Raw genomic sequence first — 19,346 nt, 5'->3', positions numbered from 1 at the left:
TACTTAAAAGAGGGTATAAATTAAAGATGTCACGAGTAGTGGTTTTGCAAAATACTGAATATCGAATATTCGGCTTGGCGCTCGGCCAAAGCACCAAATACTTGTCGGCTGCCGTATGTTCGGTGACACTTAGTTATTTTGCTATTATACTTACTTATTTTACATCAAATTGTTATAACGATGGTGATGTATACAAGTCTTACTCCAATTCGTACTTAAGCCAATGTTTGCAAATTTTTTTAGCGCACTTATTCCAGTTGGCACTTATGAAATTCGCACATACTCAGTTGCCCCTTTTTTATTAAATCACGTTCCAAAACAAATTTGATAGAATTGGTTAATACACGACAAGCAAAACAAGAACAATTTTTTAATGCTCTGAGAAAGATAAACTCAGTAAAAGGTTAATCCTATTCAGTAAAAGGCTGCTTGACATCTATGAACCGTCACCGGTTGCTAGATTTATCTCCACTTCGTTAGAAAACGAAATGTAAACAAAAATGATCAAACCAATCTCTACAGAAAACACATTTGAAGATGTGGAAAAGAAAATTCAAGTTGTAAACGAAATTAGTTTTTACATGAAACTGTTCGCTAAAACTAGGTAGCAAACGCTTACAAGTTGTGGTCAGAAAATGCAAAACATTATCCTTGAACTATTCATAGAACTTGCTAATTTTTCAACCAAATAGTTTGCAATATTCGGCCAAATATCAAATTTTATAAAAGTAGCCGAATAGGCCAAATATCGAGTAGTCACCGAATATTTGTGACATCTCTAGTACAAAGTGTGTCTCAAAACATTTATTTTCTACTTAAAAAGTATATTGACGAACAATTAGCATCACCATAATTAGTAAAAAAAAAAAAGGTGTGCCAAAAACAATTAAAAAAACTTTCTTTTTTTCAGACACACGAGAGACTCAAAGTATGTTTTTTTTTTAATTTAAAATCTTTTTTATACCTAAAGTTAAGTTTCAAAAAACAACATTTTTCTATAAGATGTTATATTGTTTAGACTCTTAATTCTACGAATAAACTTTAAATAAATATTTATAATTAAAAAAATAACTTAGGCTTACATATTAGCTCAAAATAATTAGAGCTGACGAATAAATCATAAATATTTCAAGCAATTGTTAAGTAATTCAAAAATTATGCTTTACGTTTCCTTAAGAATTGATATGCAAGAAAAACATTTTTTTAATCAAGTGAAAACTGGTTGCTTAGTTTCAACGTTATTTTAGTTTTTATTTTATTTGTTGCGTTTCTAGGTTATTTAATTATTTTATCAGAGTCAACGAGTGGTCTTTTTAAACTTTAAATTAAAAATAAGAAGAAAATAAACTTAAATATGTTTTTAAAACATTGTATAATGCTATTAGGAACTAAAAAGATAAAAACATCTAAGTAAAAATATGCTTTTATCTTAATGACATAAGAAAAACCTCTTCCAGGAAATAAAAAAATAAATAAAAATAAGATAGGAAACAAAACACAACACAACAAAATGTTGCTTAGTAACAAAAAATCATTTGGATATTTTTGAAATAACGGATACCTTGAATAATATTCAAAACTATTTTGTAGCTCAATTGATGTCAAAAGTTACAAAATCTTTAAAGTTTCTGCTGTTAGAATTGCCACAACGCTATATAGACAATTTCCATTGCTCTTTGCTCTACTTTTTATAAATGAAGAATGTTATGAAAAGTTCAATGTTAGAAAGATTAGAAAAAATGGTATAATTAATAAATTAGATTTTTTGACATAATTAAGTAACATAAGTTAATAACTCATTAGTTACTGTTTGTGAAAATATAGTTATGAGTTTACGTACTTTAAAATAACGAAAGGTTTATTTGAAAATCGAAGTCAAAACTTCCATATCAGGGCATTGAAAGCTTATCAACAAAGTGAGCTGTTTAAATTACTTAGTTGTGAAAACAATGTTTTAGCAACTAAGTAGTTTAACAATAATTTTGTGGCCGGAGTTGTGTAGCCTAGTTGGTTAGAAAGTTAAACAAAATGTTACACCTGGTTGTTGTGCTATACCAGCTCATTTTAGGCTGGTAGCAACTCAGCGCTTAAGTAGTACTTTGCTATGCAAATATGTTGGTCAATAACAGACGTTATTTCGGGTATGTCTTTATGACTATTTGGGACTGTTCTTATGCTAAGCCAACAATATAGTCGGGTATGTTTTTTATAGTTTTTTGAGTTAACGTCGTCAAAGGAATAATTGCTTTCACTAAGGCCTTCACAATATCAGCAGCATTTGAAAAATTACTAAAAAGGATCAAATACTAGGTGCATAATATCACTACCATTAAAAACTCATATGTATAGATACTATTAGCTAATAGTATCTATAAATCTGAGTTTTTAATTGTATACATCTGAGTTTTTAATGCTTTTCTAATTAGAAAAACAATGGATGAAATGAAATTTGCTGTAAAGTCTATTGCTTGACCTGAAATTCATACCTGCCAGTTTATTGTCAACATTGTAAAAACTAGAAAGAATTTATATCACGTGAATTAGAGTAAAAAACTGATTCGATGAAAACTTAATTTTTAATTAGTAGCCGTGGCGCAGTAGCTTTTTTTCTGACTCAGAACCAAGAGGTCCGAGGTTCGGCGCCGGTTATAACCAATTAAGCGACATTGCTAAGGAAGGAGGCGCGAACTTCCTAGTTAAATTCTCTTCCACAGTGCTCAGTGATAAGAACGCAAGGACTTCTAGGAGCACCTTAATAACCACACACAAATAAAAGAATTATAAAAGTACCACCTTTATTAACTTATTAGTTCACTAATATTCATTCATATTCGCTTTGTTATAATGGTGTTTACATTTTTTTGCTATTTTGAAATAGCAAATAAAATAGCCAGACGACTAAATTAAAATTAGGACCTTACGTAAAATGAGTCGACTCATAAATCATAATTGTAGGAATATTTTGTCTTTTTAAACGTTTTTGCTTGCTTTATTTCGTTTAATATTTATGTTCGCTTTACCTTGTTGCGAACCTTTTGAGCGAAGCTCGAAGCTTTAACAAGTTTTTGTCGCAAACCTTTTGGAAAAATTTTTTGAACATTAAAAAAAATACTTTTATTGTAATAAATACTCTATATAAAGAATCATCATTTAACAAAGCAAATATTTATACATAACATTGATACAAATTTCAACTTCACAAACAAACAATATACAAATAAATTGCTAAAATTTATAATACAATATATTTTTACGTAGTCAAGAAATAAAAATAGACTAGACCACAATACACAATACCTTTATCAGACTATGCATACGCGCTTAAAAGAAACCCTTCTTAGCTGTAACCTTTTAAAACACTAATAAAAACATTTGTAGTTTTAATCTTAATTAATTTTAACCTATTTCTCACAATAATCACCACAAAATAATGTCAAACAAATGATAATCAGACCTCAAAGTATATTAAAATTTTGGTATACGCATAAAAATGAATTGCGCATAAAAAATCTGTTTATAAAAATAAAACTCAACGCTAGCAGAACAGTTTTATTAGTCGTCTGCTAACGTCCAAATAGTAATATCAGTTTTAAAAAATATATATATATATATTATCAAATATATAATATTCATCATAATTTTTAAACTTCCAAAATAAAATAAATGAAAAATAAAAGTGAATAAAAATAAATGAAAAATAAAACATTCTTTCCTTAAAATATTTAAAAAGTTCTCATAGAAAATAAATAGTTAGTAACTTGAATAAATAACACTCTTGGGGAAAAAAATAAACTCTTGGAAGAATAAAACAGCCAAGAAACTAACATTTTTTTATACAACCACATTAACTGATGAAAATAGTTTATTATCATTTTTTCGATCAACCTGAATTATTTTTTTTTAGTCACTTGAAATTGTCAAAGTAAAAATCACGATAAAAACACATTAACAAAAAACATAATACTGTTAATCGTTTATTAAACGAACTGACCAAAGGACTTTGAATTTTTAGCGGTAGAAAATCTAAAAAAAGAAAGAAAATGCTTATTGAGTTTTTTTATTTCAATTGATTAATTTCATAATAATAAAATATTCCAACATCCTCCCCCCCTCCCCCACCAAAATTCTGGCCCCAATGGTGTGGGCCATATATCAAAACTCAACACAAATTAAAGACCTTTGAAATATAAATTTCAGAGGTTAGAAAACTCATTTTTTATTAAAGGAAAATGAAATATAAAAATAATAGAGTCAAACTTTAAATAACTATAAACTAAAAAAGTTTGACACAACTATAACAAAAATATTTTTTTATATTTTAGGTTACCTGATTATTTAAATATATATATTTCTGTCATTTTATTTTTTGTGTGATAATGTCGCAATGGTTAGAAAAACATACAATTATTTTCAAAACAGATTGCTCTAGCTAAAAACATTTGATGATTGCTATTTCTCATCAAAAATATGTTAAATATGAGTTGTAGAAGTAAATATGAGTTATAGAAGTAAATATGAGTTATAGAAGTAAATATGAGTTACAGAAGTAAATATGAGTTACAGAAGTAAATATGAGTTACAGAAGTATAAATGTTTCACTTGAAATACAAGAAATTTATTTTCATTAAAATGACTACATGAAATTGACAAACTTGCAACTTTCGTGCAAAACTTCTGTGCATGATCATACACGAACTACATTTAAACGAATGCTGTGATTCTATTATACATAGTGCAATCCTGTACTTTTCTGATCTTATACTCATATATAAAATATTATTTTTTCTAAATCTTTAATAATATTTAAACTACCATTTTTTCAAAAATAAACTGCTGAAACTCATATTTTCCAAAGAATTTAAGTTTATTTATTTAGTAACTAAAACTTGCGTTTTAAATAAAATTGAATCTTTGATAACATTACTAATGAATATCATTCTTTGTTTACAAAATATTTATATAGGTTAGAACTAAACGAGAGAAAACTGGAGATCAGTTTTATTATTAAAATAATAGACAAAACATTTACAAGTTTCTGTGCGTGATTGGAAATGCCCAATAGTAATCATCAGATGTTATAACTACAAAAAAAGTAACGACAAAAAAATATATACAAAAAATGTTATGGAATGCCCATTTTGATGACATTAAAGTTTTTAATTAAAACTTAATTTTCATGGCAGCACTTTGATGTAAGCTTGTTTTGTTTATTAAGCAAACTTAATTGTAATGTATTTTTCCATCAAGAATAAGTTGCAAGATTTACCACAAGATCTAGATGGCTCTACTAGGTCAAGAACTTTACATTAGGATAGACTCTAAACCTTAACTTTCGCATTCCCATACAAAATTTGAAAGTTCAATGGAGTTTACCTGACTTTCATAAGTAAAAATTTTATGCTTGTAAAATATTCAGTTAGTCCTATGTAATAAAATCCCTACCAGAAAAAGTATCTGTACTTTAATTAAATACAGTAATGGAAAGTTTTCCTTACTTTCCCATTCAAAAACAACATCTTCAAGATTCTGTAAGAAATGCAAAACAATTCACTAAAATTCCTGATAAATCAAATCAAGTTATTTACTACATCAGGAGAACTTTTCCATTTTCAGGAAATGATATATGGATAAAAAAAACAGTACTCAAATTTAGACATCACTATGGGTAGTTTTTTGACGCGAGAGCACCATATAAATACTAACATTAACTAAAAACTTGCAATAAATATGTCTTTCAAATACACTTGTATGCGTCCAATGACTACATTACCTAAGCAGTAATTAGTTTGAATACCATTTTTTTTAAACATAATTTGTTTGTGATGTTTGTTTTTTAATTGTTGTAACAGCAAACTGTTTTTATCTTGAACCATTTATTGGATAATATTTAATATTATATTTTTTGGATTTATTTAATAGAAAATTTATACTTAAAAAATACCTAAAAAAACCAGTAATATTTAAATTAGTTAATAAAAACACTGAACCAGAGATAATGTATTATTTTCTTAATTTGACAGATTTTAAATTTAAAACAAAATTTTACCTTTTATGGTCTTTGCACATTTTTATTCCTTTTACAATAAAAATAGATGCATCTAAAAATTGAAACAATAAAACAAAAAATATACAATTAAATTTATAATTTATTTTACCTATTAATAAATTACCTAGTAACAAAATTTAGAAAAAAAACTTACAATCTACAAGAGTAAAAATTTCTTCTGGTAAATCCTTAAAATACTCATGGTTCATTGCTTCTTCAGCTGATATTCTATTTTCTGGCTGCAACTAAATAAGTGAAAAGTTGAATACAGCAAATAAAAATAAACCACAACTGAAGGAATTAAATTAAAATTAAGAAGAATTAAAGAAATATGATTTTTTGAAACTCAAAGAAACCATATATATTAACCTGTATAAACTGTTCAGCTAGACTCTCACTGAATGGTATTGTAAGCAAACGTTTTGCAGACTTTGATATTTGTGTTTTAGGATATATTTCAAAGTCACCTGTACAGAAAATTTTCTTTTACATTATTCAAATTTTTTTTTTTTTTTTTGCAATAAATTTTTAACAAACATATATATTAGACTAAAAACTTATTGCATTCTTTTTTGCAATAAATTTTTAACAAACATATATATTAGAGTACTTGAACTTACTTGGTTTATAAACACATTTTTTTGTATTAGGCCAACTTAGTGGTGTCCCGCAAACCTGTTTAGAAAATTTTTTTTTTTGTAAACTTATATTAATTTATGGTAAAAAAAAAAAAATAAATAAATATATAAGTCTACAATATCTTTAGAACTCAACTGAAAATTAAAAACTACTTTTTATTGACCTTTAAAGATATAGTAAAAATTTATTTAGTTGTCAAACCCGGAATATCTTTGTCAACTGATCATGTGGACTTTTCACACCAGGAAACAATGGAATACCACATACCAATTCCACAAATATGCAGCCAACACCCCTGTACAAATGGATTTAAGTAACAGTTTAAATTAGTTATTTTAGATAATAAAATAATTGATGTCAATATTTGACGTCTATTATTTTATAATAAATTACTATTATTATAGATAAATATTTTTTTGTCACAGCATTAAATATAAAAAATATTGTTTTCAATATTTTGTATATTTTAATTTAAAAAAATAATAACTTTCAAGACAAATAAAAAAAACTATTACCACATGTCCAGTGAGGTACTGTATTCTGTAGACCCTAACAAAACATCTGGAGGACGATACCTTAAGATAAATGTTTTATGTTTCAAAACCTTATAATCGCAAATATTTATTAGCAAACAATAAATTAAAATTTATGTTACAAAATTTACCAAAGTGTTACAATTTCATTTGTGTAAGTATGACTGGGTACAGATTTTGCACGAGCTAAGCCTAAAACAACAAACAAAAAAAAAATTGTTTTTGCTACTGACTTAATACTTATTGATATTTTATTGACTCAAAGCTGCTTCAAAGTTTAACATATTTCACTGACTTATAAAATAAAATAACAGAAGTAGTTGTAAAATAGCAAAAGAAACAATTTACCAAAGTCAGCCAACTTTAACTCTCCTTTTTTATTAAGAAGGACATTTTGTGGTTTTAAGTCTCTGAAAAATAAGAATAGTAACTTGAAAAAAAAAAAAAATATATTGATTAAATATACAGTCCCTGATCAAATTATTAGCCCACCTTATCAATTTTGTAGAGTTTTGACGGTTAAAAGTTTTAGGCGTCATTTAAATCAAATTGCAATATTGTTACTAGTTGCAATAGTGTTACTGTTACAATATTGTTAATATATATATTTTTTGTTTCATAGTAGGGGCTTTTTAAATACATAACTATTAAAAAAAAAGTGACCTTTTTGAGAGGAGGGAGTGGTATTAAAATTTCATGACCAGTACCGCCCAAACTATTCTAGATATGGCACTGTCAAAGTAAGTTGTAGCAATCAGTCTACCATAGAAATTATGACTTGATATATATCAAAAGGGCTGCCAATTAAAAATTCCATGAGGATTGTATAATCCAGACAATTAAACATCCTCTTAAAGTCATTGATTGACTGTTCATTACAGATGGTATATTGAAACAACACCATTACAAAAACTTGTCTTTTACCTCAATTGAAGGAATGGTTTCCAAATATATAACAAAAAAAATTATGCAAGATGGAGCCCCATGCTACACTGAAAAATCTATTGAAAAATTAATAGCTTCTCAAAAAATTCCACTATTGGATTTAACTCTCTAGATTAAAACTCTGCTATTGGATTGGCCAGATAACTCCAGGCCTTGTTTTTAAAGCGTACTCTGGCGTGCCATTTACTTATGCGCATTTAGAGTAAATGGTGAGCCATTTTATGTAAGCCATTTATATTAATATTAAAAAATGATAATCCTTCAATATTTAAACAAGTCTAAAGAAATCATTGAAGCCGTAAAACAAAAGAAGTAAATAACATTATAAAAACCACTTATGAAGTTTGAATGACGATTACATAAAAAATTTTGCATGACAAATACCTTTGAAATTCTCGCTGTTTACAAATGTAATAACTTAAGAAAAAATAAAGAAAGAGCTGTTAGAGTCGCGTAAAAAAAGAAATCATAAAATAAACATAGAAAAAAATTTTTCATTTATCATCTTGCAAGAGCAATATTTATTTAGAAAATTTCTCATAACAAACAATAAAAAAAAATAATTACCCAATTTAAAAATAAAAAATTATTATTTCTTAAAATTATTTTAATTTTCTATTTTTTTAAAATTGCGAAGCTGCAATTTTAAGAAATAATAATTAAAAAACAAACAAACGTATTTTAATTCATTTATACAAATATTGAGAAAATAAAGACATGAACTTATGTTATTAAAAAATGTAATAGCAAATTAATTATTAAAATTTATTATTGAAACAAAATAGACATTCCATAATATGTACATATATTCACAAAATAACACTTGTAGATTTGTTTTTCTTAATAAAATAAACTTGTTTTGTGTTCCTAAATAATAATAATAAAAAAAAGAAGATTATTTTATGATGTCAAAATCACAAAGAGCTAATGAGCTAAGCCATTTTATTATTTAAAACAAGGCTTACTATTATTATCAATACTTCAGTCCTCATATGCCTCAAAATAATATTGGATTATTATCAATAGTCTTCAATTTCTTCAAAAAAAAAAATTGGATCGTTGTCAATACTATAATCTTCATTTTCCCTCAAAATAATATTGGATGATTGCCAATACTTTAGTCTTCTATTCAAATTATATAGGTTTTTGTTGCTTAAAAACAATAATAATATTGAAGAGAGAAAAATTTCCATCCAACTGATTAAAAAAATTATTTGACATTAGAACCATAATGAACATTTTAAAGAAACTGCTCTAAATTGCTTTTATAATATGCTGAATTAATTTTGTACAGTTAAGGGAGGATCAACAAAATATTGAAGATTTCTGTTAATAAACATTTTTATGACTATTATAAGTATTTTATGTAAGAAAACAGTTAAACTTTATATAAATATAACTATGAAGGAATGAAGTAACTTCCCCTTTTTTTGTTTAAGTAGCAAAATACAAAACAACAACAACAAAAAAAAAACAAAAAAAATATTTTTTAAATTATGAAATAATAATAAAAAACAAAGCAAAACAGAAAAACAAAAAGTGTATAAGATTCAAATTTATAACAGTAAAAATTTGTTAGAATTTTAGAATTTTAAGGATTAGAAATTTATTAATCGATTTTGAAAAAAACCTTCTCCTTTTATACTCTCATTTTAGTAACAAAAAAATACGATATTTTTAATATGAAATTAAAAAAATATTTTATCATTAAAATACAATTTTATATTTAAACAAACAACAAACAATATTGTCGTCTGTATAACCAATTAAATTCATTTTATCACAATTTTTTGTTTGATAGCTAGAAAAATTTGATGATTCAATGGTTCGATGATATAATGGTTCGATGATTTAATGGGTAAATATATTATTAAATAATCTTTATTTATGTATATTTAGCTCTGTAAGAACAGAGGCTGCACCTTGAAAAAGACTACTTATTTTTTCATTTAAATTTTTTAAAAGCATACTTTCATCCTTTTTAGACCCAATAACTCCAAAACTCACAGTTTTAACAAAAAACAAGAGAAGACAAAAGAAAAATTCAAACAAATTGCCACTAACAATGTGATAGGGTTTAGTCTCAAAACCTATTGACTCCCTAATGGTAGCACAACTACTGCTGCAACTATCACTTCATTATATAAGGCTGATTATGACTTTTATGAAACAAATACTATGTGTATAATAAAGTGGTTTTTTGAGTGGCGTAATGGCGAAGCATACTCAAAAAACCACTCAAAAAAAAATGCCACTCAAAAAAACACTATTATATGCTGAACACATCTTTTATACCGTATGCATCTTTAAATACCATACCTTTCATTACATTTAAAAAAATTGTATTTAAAGAAAAAAGGTAATTTAAAATAAAAACAATTAAAATATAAATAATGACAGCAAAGAATCATTATGTTGAGGAAAAATTTATTTCAAATAATAAAAATGAACAAACCTATGAAGAATTTTTTTCTTGTGAATATATTGAACACCTCTCAAAAGTTGAAATAGTAAAAGCTGAACATGCAGAGAAGTTAAAACAACTTCAAATAAATGTTAAAAATACAAATATAGAATGCTTAGTAGAAAAAAAGATAAAGCTCCTAATAATTTTCTTTAAGTAACCTTAACATTAGTAGGGTGAAGTCCAAATGGTCTTTCTTCTAAATATATGCTTAGATCAGTGTGCTAAAAAGAATACAATAAGTAAAAACAATATTATCTTGATTTTCATTAAGTTGTTAAATGCCAACATAAAACCGCCCAACTTTCATAAGAAAAAGCCTTTAAATTTTGACCAAAACCGCCACAAACATGAAAACAAGTTGATAAAATAATTTTTTTACTATTCTCAACTAAATTTATAGCCAAATTTTAAACTTCACACAATAATTTTTTAGTGTTTAAAAAAATATGACCTTATAAAATTTACAAGCCCTCAAGTTGAGGAGAGTTTAAACTTTATAGTAAAAATTTTTTATTTGACTTAAGTATGAACATATAAATTTTTGGAGTTAACTCCATGTTTTAAAGTTAGCTCGAACATCAAAAAATGCTGCATATATATATATATATATATATATATATATATATATATATATACTCTTAAGATATATGCTTATATTTATGATTGTAATTTTAAGATTATAAAAAATATTATTTTACCACAGCAACCCTTGGAATTAGGAAAAATGAGGTCGGCAATAATTTGCAGACCTCAATCTTTTTGAGGTCGGCATCAGGTCAGCAATAATTATTTGATACAAAGGTGTGACCATAAAACATAGAAAGGAGGTCGGCAATTTTTTACCGAACTTAAACACTTTCAGGTCGGCAGTTAGGTCGGCATTGCCAATGCTGACCCTAATTCCGAGGGTTGCCACAGGGATGATCATACATTTTAGTTCAAGAACCATATATTAAGTATTAACCATAAACAAAGACACTTGTTTTAAATAATCAAGACATGTTTTCAAATAATCAAGACATTTTATATCATAAAAATTTATTTTTAGTAAACATAAAAATAAAATATGTTAATCATTTAAATCAATAGGTAATTGAAATCAACTTATCAAATGTAAAACCTTCATGTTATTGAAAACTGTTCAGACATTTATGTCTGTTGAAAATAGATTTACACAAATAAGTCAGCCTTAACATTCAGACATTTCTCTTAATTTAATTTTTTTCAATTTGCTGATTTTTAAATTAAATAAATACTTTTCAATACATTATTGTAATTAAAGTTTTCAAGTACATTAAACTTCTCAAATAAACTTTTCAACTTTTCAGCAACCTTTAGTATTAACTATTTTAATCAGTTCTAAAAAAAATCAATCTTTTTATTTATTTATTTGGTATTTATAATTGTATTAAAAAAACAAACTGAACTTTGTTAATTTTATGACATTCTCTTGTTATCATACTTGCAGTACTTCCATCAACCCAAACTCATTCTCGCTTGACTTGTCATTCATCAAAGTCACATCTTTTTACAGTATCTATCCTTCATGCTCTAAAAACTTTTATTCATCTAGTTTCTTTCCTTGTACATCGATGTTTGGGAACTCTCTTCCATTTTCATGTTTTCCTGATTGCTTCAATTTACAGTTCATTACATCCATAATAAAAACTTTCAGTATAATCACACTTTTATAATCGTAAATTCCTCACTATACTATAAAACTTATATAAACACATTAAATCCTAATAAAATTAAGATAAAACAGCTGTTTAAAAAAGCCTATTTAATTTGATCGCAAGCCACACTAGAATAAAATTATTTTGTGTGTCTTCTGTAAAAACTTTCCAACCCTCTATTTTATTAAGACCCTTTGTTTATTAGATCTGGACTAAAATCCCACCCCCTTCCCTTGTATTTGGCATGCAGGAGTAGAATGTTTTTAAAATTTAAGAAAGTTACATTTATTTCAAATTTTATGCCTACAGACAACATACTTATTTGAAAATCGTTTAAAAGACTGCAAGAAATTGAAGAATGAACCACATTTTGTCCATATGCTAACTACAACCCGAGCACAAATAATTTTTTATATACATTAAAGTTTCACAGAAAAAGTTTTGAGATCTAAATTCAAGATTTAAATTATAAACTTATACCAAAAAATTCAAGAAAACTCAAATATTTAAAAGTGGTTAAGGAAGAAGTTCTAAAATTTTTATTTATTTTTTTATTAACCAGTAGAACTAAATATAATTTCAACAATTTTATTCACGTTAAAGATTGCTTAAAAAAATAGAATTTGGAAAATATACTCATATTTTATTACAAAACAGTTATGCTCAAGTCAATAACAAGAAATTCTATTTTTTAAACAGAATAAAAAAAAAAAAGAAATCACTTACAAGAAAATAAAGCATAACTAACAATTCTATTACATAATCAAGTTAAAAACGAGAAATTCTATTAGATTTTTTAGAAATTCTATTAGGTTTTTTAAACAGAGTAAAAAAAAAAGAAATCACTTACTTACAAGTAAAATAAAGCATAATTAACAATTCTATTTCATAATAAAAAGAACTGCCACAGAAAAAGCTCTTTCTAACTCGATTAATATCGGTGGAATAGTTAATAGAGCATTATATAATTTGTCTAAAATATTTTAATGCTTTTTCGCTGTTTATAATTTAATGGATTATTTAAATAGTTTAGTAAGTCAACTAAATTTTTATTTCATCTTGCAACAATTCTGTTGCACACAGCAAAAAGTAAATTCGCAAAACATCTAATATAAACAAAAATACACCCTCTGCATCAAGAAAGAATGCGTTGCGCTGGCCACATCTTTCAATTCCAAGTTTTATTATTATTTTTTTTTTAATTAAGGTTTTACAATAAATTGTGTAGGCATAAACTGCCTGTCAACCTAATAATATAATACTTGACAATTACAGAGTTTGTATAACTAATAGAAAATAAAATGTGGATTAGTCGTAGAGAAGCCATTCATTTTTTAGATGATTATCTAGAAGCAGTTTAAACATTTTTAGAGATAACGCTGATACAATGGGATTAGGAAGAGAGTTCCATTTATTTATTATTCTTAGAGAAAAAAAATTCATACGTAAATTTAATCGCGAAGATTGTTTTTTTAGTTTATATATATGACCACGAGTAATAAATTTACTATCTATTTCAAAAAGACTTCTGTCACTATTGTTGTTTTTGCACCATTTGTAGACGTTGGTTAGGTCTGCACGAAGTAGCCTGTATTTTACAGTTGTCATATTTAATGCCAACAATATTTGTTCATACGGTAGATCCTGTAATCCATTGATTCGTTTCGAAGCTCTTCTTAACACATTTTCTAGTTGCCGTTTGTCTTTGAGAAGTCCAGGGTTACAGATTAATCCACAGTATTCTAGGTGAGGGCGGACTAGTGCTGAAAATAGTTTTTTGAAGGATAATAAGTCTGGATATGATGTAAATGTTCTTTTTATTATTCCTATTATTTGTGTGGCTTTGTTGACTTGAATAGTTGTGTGTTTGGAAAATAATAAGTTCGAATCTATGTGAACACCTAAATCTCGTTTGCAATTTGTGGTTTTAATGTTTAATATTTTTTTCTGGATCATGCATATTATAAGTATGGGATTTGTTGTTGTTTCCTAAGTGCATTACAGAACATTTATCAATGTTAAATTTCATTCCCCATTTTTGAGACCATGTAACAAGAGCGTCGATGTCATTTTGTAATTCTTGCGCAGATTGAGTATTTTCAATAGAACGGAAGATTTTGGTATTGCAGCAAAAAGAGCAGCTTTTGATTTGATTACTTCAGGGATATCGTTGACATATATAATAAAAAGTAAAGCTGAAAGGACGGAGCCTTGGGGAACTCCACTTTTAATGGTTACCCAGTTTGAATAATTTCCATTAACAACAACTCTTTGTCTACAGTTTTTCAAAAAGTTTTTAATCCAATATAGTATTGATCCATTTATACCATAAGCTTCAAGTTTAGAAATAAGAAATTTATGTGGAACTTTGTCAAAGGCTTTTTCAAAATCAAGATAAATGTTGTCGATGGGAATATTATTATCAAGTTATGACGTCCAATAATTAGTTACAGTTAAAAGGTTAGTTAAGCAGGAATGATCTGGACGAAATCCATATTGGTGTGGACTTAATAAGTTATTTTTAATCAGGTGTGTCATAATATGATTTTTTATAATTTTTTCAAAGATTTTTATTAAAGTACAAGTTATACTGATAGGTCTATAATTAAGTGCTTTTGATCTGTCTCCTTTTTTGAATATGGGTGTAATTGTTGCGTCTTTCCATATTTGGGGTATTGATCCACTCTCAAGTACTTTGTTAAAAATAGTAGATAGATGTTTAGACATTTGAAAGCAAGTTTTCTTAAATATTATTGGGTGTAATGCATCAGGGCCTGGTAATTTAGATGAGTTTAGACTTTTGAGGTATGTTTCGATATTTTCCGGACTTAGATCAATATTGTTTGTTAGTGGATTTACATTTTTATATGTTAGGTTAAATGGTGGTGTTGCTGTTATTTTTTTGTTTGAAAAAGTATCAGCAAAAAAATATTGAATAGATGAGCTTTATCTAGATCAGTAGTTGCAACAATATTATTGTACTGGATGTCAGGGAATGCTTCTTTGTTTTTTCTTTTTGATTTGACATACGAGTAAAATGCTTTTGGATTTTGGTCTATGTCTCTCGCCAGTTTTTTTTTTAATTCAATAATTGCTTTTCTGCACGCTGCTTTTGCTTTGTTTCGTGAAATGCGTTACTCATTATATGTTTCTTCATTTCTGTTCAATATATATTGACGATATTTCTCTTGTTTAAATTTAAGTTCATTGATTATTTGAAAGTCAATCCATTTTAAGCGTTTTATATTATTAAAGTTAGATTTTGGGATATTATTGTTGATAGTAGTTTTAAGTTTATTGAAAAAGATACTCCATAGTTGGTCTGAGTTGGATGTTGGACAGAGTGTAATATTTGTAAGGTCTTCATTAATTTTGTCATAGTTCCCTTTTGTGTATAAATGCTTAGTATGGTATTGTGGTATATTTATAATAGATTCAATCGATACAGTATGCCAATGGGTGCTAGATGAGTTAAAAAGGAAATCATGTTTTCATCAGAAGTAAATAAGAGGTCAATTGTAGAAGGACTTTGATTTTGTCTGATGCGTGTTGCTTTTGAAATATGTTGGGTTAAAAAAGAATCGCGAATATTTTCAGTAAATTTAATTGATTTATAGGAATTTGTAATAGGCTGTTTTGGATTTTGCCAGACGATATCTGGGTAGTTATTGATTGTAGCGCTGTTACTACATTCTGCACAACTAAATATTTCTCCTCCAAAATATTGTTAATATTGTTGTGTTTAAAATCCATCAATGTTTTTAATATACATATTGTTAATGCAATAAATTGCTCCAATATTGCAAGAAGTCTATTTCACCTTGTCTTTACATCTATATACAAATTACAAAATTTCATTTTTGAGTGGTGATTTACGAAATAGTAGTGCAATTCTCTGGACCTTTTGAATTGTTTATGCAATGCTAACATTGTCTAATAATTTATCAGTGTCTCTTAAACTGAATAAATCGTTGTTTGGCTCTGAATCCACTGAAGTTGTACGAAAAAGTTACAAGTTGTAAACTCCCTTTTGTTTGTTGTAATTTCTTGTAATTGTGATTTTTTATTAGATTGCTCACCAATATATTGCCGTTTTGCAGTTTTGGTTTGTATCCCAGATATATCAAATAATATTATTGAATTTGATTTATAAATTGATTTGATTTATTTATTAATATTTCTTTAAATATTGTAACTTACAAAATATAAAATCTAAATAAATAAATCAAATCAGTTTATAAATCAAATTTAATAATAATATTTAATCTATTTGGGACAAAAACCCAAACTACAAAGTATTGGTGATTTAAATGCCATCTATACTCTATTTTCTTAATTTTTAACAAATTTATGTTAAAAGAGGTAAAAAGAAGTAAATAGCACTTAAATTTGAAGTGATTATATTTTTAATACCTTTGACAATTGTAAAAAAAAAAAGTTAAAAAAAATTACTGGGATTCCCGCCAAATTTTATTGAAATCCAGGATTTTTTCACCACCCAGATCCCGGGAAAACAGGATCCCGTTTGAGAAACCATATTTTACAATAAGAAAGAAGCGAACTCCAAGAAAGAAGCTTCCTTTTTATAATTTTCAAGTTTCCATTTTATAAATAAGAAATTCATCAAATAGAGACTTGACTTGAACCAGAATTGTAGTTTGCATTTATTCTTAAAATTTTAAAAGAAAACTTGAGCAATTTAATAAATAAATTTATATACATATATCAGGGCTCAATTTAAATTTTTTATAAAGTCCCTGAGAAAATGTCCGATCAAAACTTGTTTGGGTTGGACATTGTTTGATCAAATTTTGAAAATATAACTTTTAAGGTTTTATGGAACCTAATCTAGTGAAATTATAGTTTCTTTCTTCATTATTTAGAATATTCATTCGCAGATTTTTTAAAATAAAATAGTCCTAGCCTGATATATATATATATATATATATATATATATATATATATATATATATATATATATATATATATATATATATATATCAGGCTTAGACAGGAATGGCGTGCGTTCGCACGCTGACAACGCTTAATTCTTTTTTTGACAATATGATCATGGCTATTTTTATGTTTTTACAATTTAAAATGCAGTAAAATAATTTTTCGTTACAAATAACTTTTTAAATAATCGTTGATCTTTTTTAAAGTTTTTATTTTATGCCAAAGCTTTAAAAAAAACCAAAAATTAATTATAATGATTGTTTAAAATAAACGCATTATGTGTAAATTAAATGTTATATTTAACTTTCTTTTTAGAAGGTATGTTTTTTTTAAGAATTGTTTTGCTTATTTTTTAGATTTTTTTGTAGTTTTTTATTCTTTAGTTTTTTCAATTTTGTACCTAGTTTAAGTTTAGCCTAATGTTTCTTTTTTTAACGCATTTCTGGAACATTTAAATTATCAAAACATCTAAACAGTTGTATTATATCAAGTTGTATTTATTTTGTAGAAAGTTGTATTTATTTTGTAGAATTCAATTCCCGTCGGTAAAAATGTCTGATTACTTTGTAAATTGATCAGACAATCTGAGGTTTTAGCCAGACAATGTCCAATGTCCAACCATTAAACTGAGCCCTGATATATATAAAATTTAAATAAAAAGAATACACTATAATTAATAACAATAACAGTTAATACTAGATTTTATAAATTTATTAAAGTTAATAACAATAATAATTTATTAAAATTAATAACAAATTTTAAACAGTCATTATAGATAACTTGAATTCAGCAACATACCAAGTATTCAAATACTAGTACAAGATGCTCCTTTGTAGGTATAATGTCATGCAAGGTCACAATATTAGCGTGTTTAAGCTCTTTTAACAATGATGCTGAATATAAATTTTAAAACATAAGCACAAAAAACATAAAAATAAAAATCAAACTTTAATTTACAGCACATATTTTCTTTGTTTGTTCCACATTTTAAAATTCTTTTAATGCTATAAACATAAACTTGCTACAAACTGTTTACATGTGCTGTTTTTTACTTTTATTTTTTAAAAAAAGGGAAACATTTAACACCGCCTAATATTAGTGTTGTTTTTAATCAAAGGGTAATATAACTAGAAAATCATAATATTTTAATATATAAGGTTTTCACTCTTGATTACAAGCAGTTTTAATCAACTTTTTATTATTATTAAGTATTAATTCAAAACAATCAGCAATCGATGCACACACTTTCTATAATCTAGTATTAAACAACATATCAAAAATACAAGGGATAAGATTACTTACAGAAACTTAGAGCATGGCCGCATATACAAAAAAATTCCCTCTTTCTTAGCAAACTTAAACCCAACTAAATTGGGCTTGAACTTAAACCCAACTGGATGGAACATTAGCAAGTATTATTTCATTTTAAATGAACAGACTAATCAACCATCCTTTTAATATGATCCATAACAAAGTGTCAATTGAAAAAGCTAATAATGTTGTCTGGGAGTATAACCAAGAACATTCAAAATGTGAATACTTATTGTTAAAATATATTTATGATGATTTTATTAATAATAATATTTCAAATATATTCACTCAGTCTAATTTTAAGGACCTTTTTTTTAATGGTAAAGATATTTAGTGGCCAAACACCTTCTGGTTGTACAATACAATAAAGTATTTATACCAATTTTGAAAACATGACAGCTCTGAGTTTATCATACTTTATAGTTTGTTTATAACTGGTACAAATGTAACTATGTCTCAAACTTAATTAAACAAATTGGTTTGAGTATATCTGAAATAAAGACTACAAAAAACCAAACATACACCTGAATAAAGTTAACTCAATAGTAAAGTAACAGTTTGAAACAAAAACATAAAACAGAGAAAAACACAAGTGAAACTAGGGTTCAGACTGTTGTAACTGTAATGAAAACAATAACTATTGTGATTGTATTAACTTTTTGAGAAACAATAACAATACCTGTAATTTACAATCTTTTTAACACTGTAATACAATAACAATAAACATTGTACTGCAATTTATCTTCATAATACAGTAACAATATCTGAATAAA

At 26.2% G+C, this 19,346-nt stretch overlaps 1 protein-coding gene across 3 annotated transcripts in view; it reads right to left on the bottom strand.

Annotated features, from left to right (window-relative positions):
* Positions 1-3,112: 3,112 nt before the first annotated feature.
* The window catches only part of LOC100214052 (cyclin-dependent kinase 14), a 47,228-nt gene continuing 30,994 nt past the window's right edge, over positions 3,113-19,346 (bottom strand). For all 3 annotated transcript variants that reach the window (XM_065799568.1, XM_065799569.1, XM_065799567.1), the window contains exons 8-19: positions 18,061-18,155; positions 10,789-10,851; positions 10,619-10,680; positions 7,567-7,628; positions 7,350-7,410; positions 7,201-7,260; positions 6,887-6,980; positions 6,667-6,721; positions 6,416-6,513; positions 6,201-6,291; positions 6,047-6,098; positions 3,113-4,023 (exon numbers count right to left, since the gene is read on the bottom strand). In XM_065799568.1, coding sequence (XP_065655640.1) covers positions 3,978-4,023; positions 6,047-6,098; positions 6,201-6,291; positions 6,416-6,513; positions 6,667-6,721; positions 6,887-6,980; positions 7,201-7,260; positions 7,350-7,410; positions 7,567-7,628; positions 10,619-10,680; positions 10,789-10,851; positions 18,061-18,155 — 839 coding nt within the window. In that variant the 3' untranslated portion in view covers positions 3,113-3,977. The remainder of the gene's footprint in view (positions 4,024-6,046; positions 6,099-6,200; positions 6,292-6,415; positions 6,514-6,666; positions 6,722-6,886; positions 6,981-7,200; positions 7,261-7,349; positions 7,411-7,566; positions 7,629-10,618; positions 10,681-10,788; positions 10,852-18,060; positions 18,156-19,346) is intronic.

The sequence above is a fragment of the Hydra vulgaris genome, chromosome 06 (genome assembly GCF_038396675.1).
Source record: "Hydra vulgaris chromosome 06, alternate assembly HydraT2T_AEP".
In the NCBI taxonomy this organism is placed as follows: Eukaryota; Metazoa; Cnidaria; class Hydrozoa; order Anthoathecata; family Hydridae; genus Hydra; species Hydra vulgaris.
The sequence above is the reverse complement of the archived record's forward strand: the minus strand, read 5'-3'. Positions and strand labels throughout refer to the sequence as shown.